This window comes from Protomyctophum parallelum (genome assembly GCF_964188405.1).
Source record: "Protomyctophum parallelum genome assembly, chromosome: 21".
Taxonomy (NCBI): domain Eukaryota; kingdom Metazoa; phylum Chordata; class Actinopteri; order Myctophiformes; family Myctophidae; genus Protomyctophum; species Protomyctophum parallelum.
Window position 1 is genome coordinate 2,451,319 of NC_139713.1, and position 5,908 is coordinate 2,457,226.

Genomic DNA, 5,908 nt, shown 5'->3' on the forward strand with positions numbered 1-5,908 from the left:
CAGACACTGTGGTTCTGGGTTGTAAAGACAGACAGCGTGGTTCGTATGTGTTGAGGTGTTCTTGATCTTGGATCTTGTGTCTTGAGTGTGGTTGGTGTTCATTCATTCATGCATTGTGAGGTGAACCTTTACAACGGTTCATTCATTCATACATTGGGAGGTGAAGCGGCGAACAGTCGACGCCAGCGTCCTCACTTCCCACATTCCACACACACACAATTCTGGCAAGCTCACATCGACCAACCCATTGGAGGCAATGTGGGGTTCAGTGTTTCTTGCCCAAGGACACTTAGGGGTTGTGGATCAGTAGTAGGTCTCCTTCTCCACCCATAGCCTCCGGGGGGGAGGGGGGGGGGTTGTGGATCAGTAGTAGGTCTCCTTCTCCACCCAGCCCCCGGGGTTGTGGCGTATGAGCAGCTTGCGCAGCTCGTCGTAGGCGAAGATGAGCAGGCTGTAGGGCAGCGCGCAGAACCACCAGGTGTACTTGAGCGGGTACATCCGCAGGGCCACGCCCATGCCCGGCGTGTACGACAGGAAGGCGGCCAGCGCCGTCTCGCAGAGCAGGCCGAAGAGCAGCACGCGGTTCCGCATGCCCTGCTGGAAGACGGAGTTGCGGCGCGTCTTGCAGATGATCAGGTCGGCCCACTGCACCACCACGATGCTCACGAAGAAGGCCGTGTGCGTGGTGAACTCCAGGACCTTGCGCTGCTCGTACGTCCACTGCTGCCCGTAGCTGTCCGTCAGGTCGTTGAGGCCGCGGTCGTCCCACGGGACGCGCAGGCCCGGCAGCAGCGCCGGCAGGAAGCCGTTCTCGGCGTGGATCACGCAGTACGAGAAGAAGCCCGCCAGCGCCTGGATCATCCCGATCTGCCCGTAGGCCATGCTGATCAGCCTCTCGTTCACCAGCTTGTCGGTCTTGGGGTTGCGCGGCGGCTGCTTCATGATGTCGCTCTCGGCCCGCTCGTACGCCAGCGAGATGGCGGGCACCATGTCGGTGCCCAGGTCGATGCACAGGATGGTGATGGTGCCCAGCGGCAGCGGCACGCTCAGCAGGATGAACAGCAGGAAGGGCGTGATCTCGGGGATGTTGCTGGTCAGCGTGTAGGCGATGCTCTTCTTCAGGTTGTCGAAGATCAGCCGGCCCTCCTCCACGCCCGTGACGATGCTGGCGAAGTTGTCGTCGAGCAGGATCATGTCGGCCGCCTGCTTGGACACGTCGGAGCCCGAGATGCCCATGGCCACGCCGATGTCGGCCCGCTTCAGGGCGGGCGCGTCGTTCACGCCGTCGCCCGTCACCGCCACGATGGCGCCCTGCCGCTGGCAGCCCTCCACGATGAGGAGCTTCTGCTGCGGCGACGTGCGCGCGAACACGATCTCCCCGTGCTCGCGCAGCACGCGGTCCAGCCGCTCCTCCGACATGTCCTTGAGCTCGGCGCCGGTCACCACGCAGGCCACGGCCAGCGCCGGGTCCACCTGGTCCACGGGCACGCCGAGGCGCGCCGCCACGTCCTCCGCCGTCTCGCTGCCCGGCGAGATGATGCCCACGCCGCGGGCGATGGCCTTGGCCGTGATGGGGTGGTCGCCCGTCACCATGATCACCTTGATGCCGGCCGAGCGGCACTTGGCCACGGCGTCCGGGACGGCGGCGCGCGGCGGGTCGATCATGGACACCAGGCCCACGAAGCACAGCTCCTCCGTGGGGAAGTTGACGTCGTCGGCGTCGAAGGCGAAGCCGCGCGGGTAGCGGTCCTCGGGCAGCAGCAGGTGGCAGAAGCCCAGCACCCTCTCGCCGAGGCCGCCCAGCTCCAGGTAGGCCCGCTGGAAGGCCTCCTTGGTGGCGCCGTCCATGGGCCGCTCCTCGCCGCGCAGCAGCACGCTGCCGCAGCGCTCCAGGATGCGCTCGGGCGCGCCCTTCATCACCAGCAGGTGGCGCCCATCGGCCGGGTCCTCCGTCTCGTGCACCGACAGCTGGTACTTGTTGGTGGAGTTGAAGGGGATCTCGGCGAGCAGCGCGTTGCGCTCGCGCATGGCGCGCACCGAGCCGCACAGCGCCTCCACGCACTTGAGCAGCGCCGTCTCAGAGGCGTCGCCCGCCACCGCCCTCTGCTGGACGGGCAGCGCGTCCTGGCCCGCCTTGAACTCGGCGCGGTTGCACAGGGCGGCCACGCGCGCCAGCGCAGGCCACGTGGGCGAGCTCCTGTCGAAGGAGACGGCGCCCGAGCCGTCCTCGGTGGTGTCGGCGTCGTGGACGCGCCCGTCGAACCACATGTGCGCCACGGTCATCTTGTTCTGGGTCAGCGTGCCCGTCTTGTCGGAGCAGATGGTGGAGGTGGAGCCCAGCGTCTCCACCGCCTCCAGGTTCTTCACCAGGCAGTTCTTCTTGGCCATGCGCTTGGCGGTCAGCGTCAGGCACACGGTCACCGTGGCCAGCAGGCCCTCGGGCACGTTGGCCACGATGATGCCGATGAGGAAGATGACCGCCTCCAGCCAGCTGTAGCCCAGCGCCTTGGCCACGGCGAAGAAGGTGACGCCCAGGAACACGGCCACGGCCGTGATGATGTGGATGAAGTGGGCGATCTCGCGGGCGATGGGCGTGCGGCCCGTCTCCAGGCCCGAGGTGAGCGTGGCGATGCGGCCCATGACGGTGCGGTCGCCCGTGGCCACCACCAGGCCACGCGCCGAGCCCTCCACGCAGTTGGTGGAGAAGAAGGCCACGTTGCGCGTCTCCAGCGGGTTGTCGTGCGTGCAGTCGGCCGAGCGGCCCTGGGGCTCCGACTCGCCCGTCAGCGAGGAGTTGTCCACCTTGCAGCCGTGCGCCGACACCACGCGGATGTCGGCGGGGATGCGGTCGCCGGCCTTCACCTCGACCAGGTCGCCGAGCACCACCTGCTCGGCGTTGATCTGCACCTTGCCGCCGTCGCGGATCACCAGCGCCTGCTGCGGCACCATGTTCCGGAAGGACTCCATGATCTTGGAGCTCTTGGCCTCCTGGAAGTAGGAGAAGCAGCCCGTGATGAAGACGACCGCCGAGAGCACCACGCCCAGGTAGAGGTTGTCGGGCATGGGCTCGTCCTCGCTGAGCGCCTGGACGGCGTACGCGGCGAAGCAGAGGGCGGCGCCAGTCCAGAGCAGCAGGGCGAAGCCGCCGAACAGCTGGCGCAGGAACTTGAGCCACTCGGGCGTGGTGGGCGGCGGCGTCAGGGCGTTGGGGCCGTCGCGGGCCAGGAACTCGGCCGCCTTGGCGCCCGTCAGGCCCCGGGCGGCGTCCGTCTCCAACCGGCCGCACACCTCCTCCACGGACATCTTGTGCTCCGTGATGGGCACCTCCTTCTTCAGCTCCTCCATGTCCTTCTTGACGCCCTTCCTCTTCCTGGTGATGGAGCGGTCGGCGGTGGCCTCCTCCGAGATGGTGACGCGGTAACTGTCTCCCATGTTGTTTGTGCCGTGGAAGCAAAGGCTTCTCCTCGGGGATGTAGAAAAGAGCCCGTTTGGAATTCTATTCAATGACCTCCTTTCTTCTATAGCACAGAGAAAATGAGTTTTGGTTTTGTCTCTCGAAGCTGGAAAGAAAGCTCAGATCACAATCCTTCCCCCCACAGAGACCCAGATGGGACGTTCTCTGAAACACTGACAGTTTGGGGTGAGAGACGTGTTATTGTCTTCCGTCCGTCTGTCTGTCCTCTATGCGTTTGAAAGTCGTCTCTCAGCGTCTCTTAAATAAACACGTCTCCGAAGGGGTGAAGCTGGAGGTCTAGAGGAACGCTGAGCGTAGCGCCTCGCTTTATGTGGCCAAACGGAGCTCCTCGTCTGACGTCAAACACAAACGCAAACCGTTGCCTGACGACGCCGATTCGTGCGAGCGTGTCCAGAACAGGCCTCAGCGTGTCAGAACAGGCCTCAGCGTGTCAGAACAGGCAGGCCTCAGCGTGTCAGAACAGGCCTCAGCGTGTCAGAACAGGCCTCAGCGTGTCCAGAACAGGCCTCAGTGTGTCCAGAACAGGCCTCAGCGTGTCCAGAACAGGCCTCAGTGTGTCAGAACAGGCCTCAGCGTGTCAGAACAGGCCTCAGCGTGTCAGAACAGGCCTCAGTGTGTCAGAACAGGCCTCAGTGTGTCAGAACAGGCCTCAGTGTGTCAGAACAGGCCTCAGTGTGTCAGAACAGGCCTCAGCGTGTCAGAACAGGCCTCAGTGTGTCAGAACAGGCCTCAGCGTGTCAGAACAGGCCTCAGCGTGTCAGAACAGGCCTCAGTGTGTCAGAACAGGCCTCAGTGTGTCAGAACCAGAACAGGCCTCAGCGTGTCAGAACAGGCCTCAGTGTGTCAGAACCAGAACAGGCCTCAGCGTGTCAGAACAGGCCTCAGTGTGTCAGAACAGGCCTCAGTGTGTCAGAACCAGAACAGGCCTCAGCGTGTCAGAACAGACCTCAGTGTGTCAGAACCAGAACAGGCCTCAGTGTGTCAGAACCAGAACAGGCCTCAGCGTGTCAGAACAGACCTCAGCGTGTCAGAACAGGCCTCAGCGTGTCAGAACAGGCCTCAGTGTGTCAGAACAGGCCTCAGTGTGTCAGAACAGGCCTCAGCGTGTCAGAACAGGCCTCAGTGTGTCAGAACAGGCCTCAGCGTGTCAGAACAGGCCTCAGCGTGTCAGAACAGGCCTCAGTGTGTCAGAACAGGCCTCAGTGTGTCAGAACCAGAACAGGCCTCAGCGTGTCAGAACAGACCTCAGTGTGTCAGAACCAGAACAGGCCTCAGCGTGTCAGAACAGGCCTCAGTGTGTCAGAACCAGAACAGGCCTCAGCGTGTCAGAACAGGCCTCAGTGTGTCAGAACCAGAACAGGCCTCAGCGTGTCAGAACAGGCCTCAGCGTGTCAGAACAGGCCTCAGCGTGTCAGAACCAGAACAGGCCTCAGTGTGTCAGAACCAGAACAGGCCTCAGTGTGTCAGAACAGGCCTCAGTGTGTCAGAACAGGCCTCAGTGTGTCAGAACAGGCCTCAGTGTGTCAGAACAGGCCTCAGCGTGTCAGAACAGGCCTCAGTGTGTCAGAACAGGCCTCAGCGTGTCAGAACAGGCCTCAGTGTGTCAGAACAGGCCTCAGCGTGTCAGAACAGGCCTCAGCGTGTCAGAACAGGCCTCAGTGTGTCAGAACAGGCCTCAGTGTGTCAGAACAGGCCTCAGCGTGTCAGAACAGGCCTCAGCGTGTCAGAACAGGCCTCAGTGTGTCAGAACAGGCCTCAGCGTGTCAGAACCAGAACAGGCCTCAGCGTGTCAGAACCAGAACAGGCCTCAGCGTGTCAGAACAGGCCTCAGCGTGTCAGAACAGACCTCAGTGTGTCAGAACCAGAACAGGCCTCAGCGTGTCAGAACAGGCCTCAGTGTGTCAGAACCAGAACAGGCCTCAGCGTGTCAGAACAGGCCTCAGTGTGTCAGAACCAGAACAGGCCTCAGCGTGTCAGAACAGGCCTCAGCGTGTCAGAACAGGCCTCAGCGTGTCAGAACCAGAACAGGCCTCAGCGTGTCAGAACAGGCCTCAGTGTGTCAGAACAGGCCTCAGCGTGTCAGAACCAGAACAGGCCTCAGCGTGTCAGAACAGACCTCAGCGTGTCAGAACAGGCCTCAGTGTGTCAGAACCAGAACAGACCTCAGCGTGTCAGAACAGGCCTCAGTGTGTCAGAACAGGCCTCAGCGTGTCAGAACAGGCCTCAGTTGGTCAGAACAGGCCTCAGCGTGTCAGAACAGGCCTCAGCGTGTCAGAACAGGCCTCAGCGTGTCAGAACAGGCCTCAGCGTGTCAGAACCAGAACAGGCCTCAGCGTGTCAGAACCAGAACAGGCCTCAGCGTGTCAGAACCAGAACAGGCCTCAGCGTGTCAGAACAGGCCTCAGCGTGTCAGAACAGGCCTCAGCGTGTCAG

The 5,908-nt window shown here is 62.4% G+C and overlaps 1 protein-coding gene across 1 annotated transcript; it reads right to left on the reverse strand.

The window, feature by feature from the left end:
* Positions 1–363: 363 nt before the first annotated feature.
* LOC310879667 (sodium/potassium-transporting ATPase subunit alpha-3-like) lies at positions 364–3,432 on the reverse strand (the record flags this gene model as incomplete). Its single annotated transcript, XM_083794466.1, has 1 exon — positions 364–3,432. One exon carries the CDS (start codon positions 3,430–3,432, stop codon positions 364–366), a length of 3,069 nt encoding a protein of 1,022 aa, XP_083650592.1.
* Positions 3,433–5,908: the final 2,476 nt, after the last annotated feature.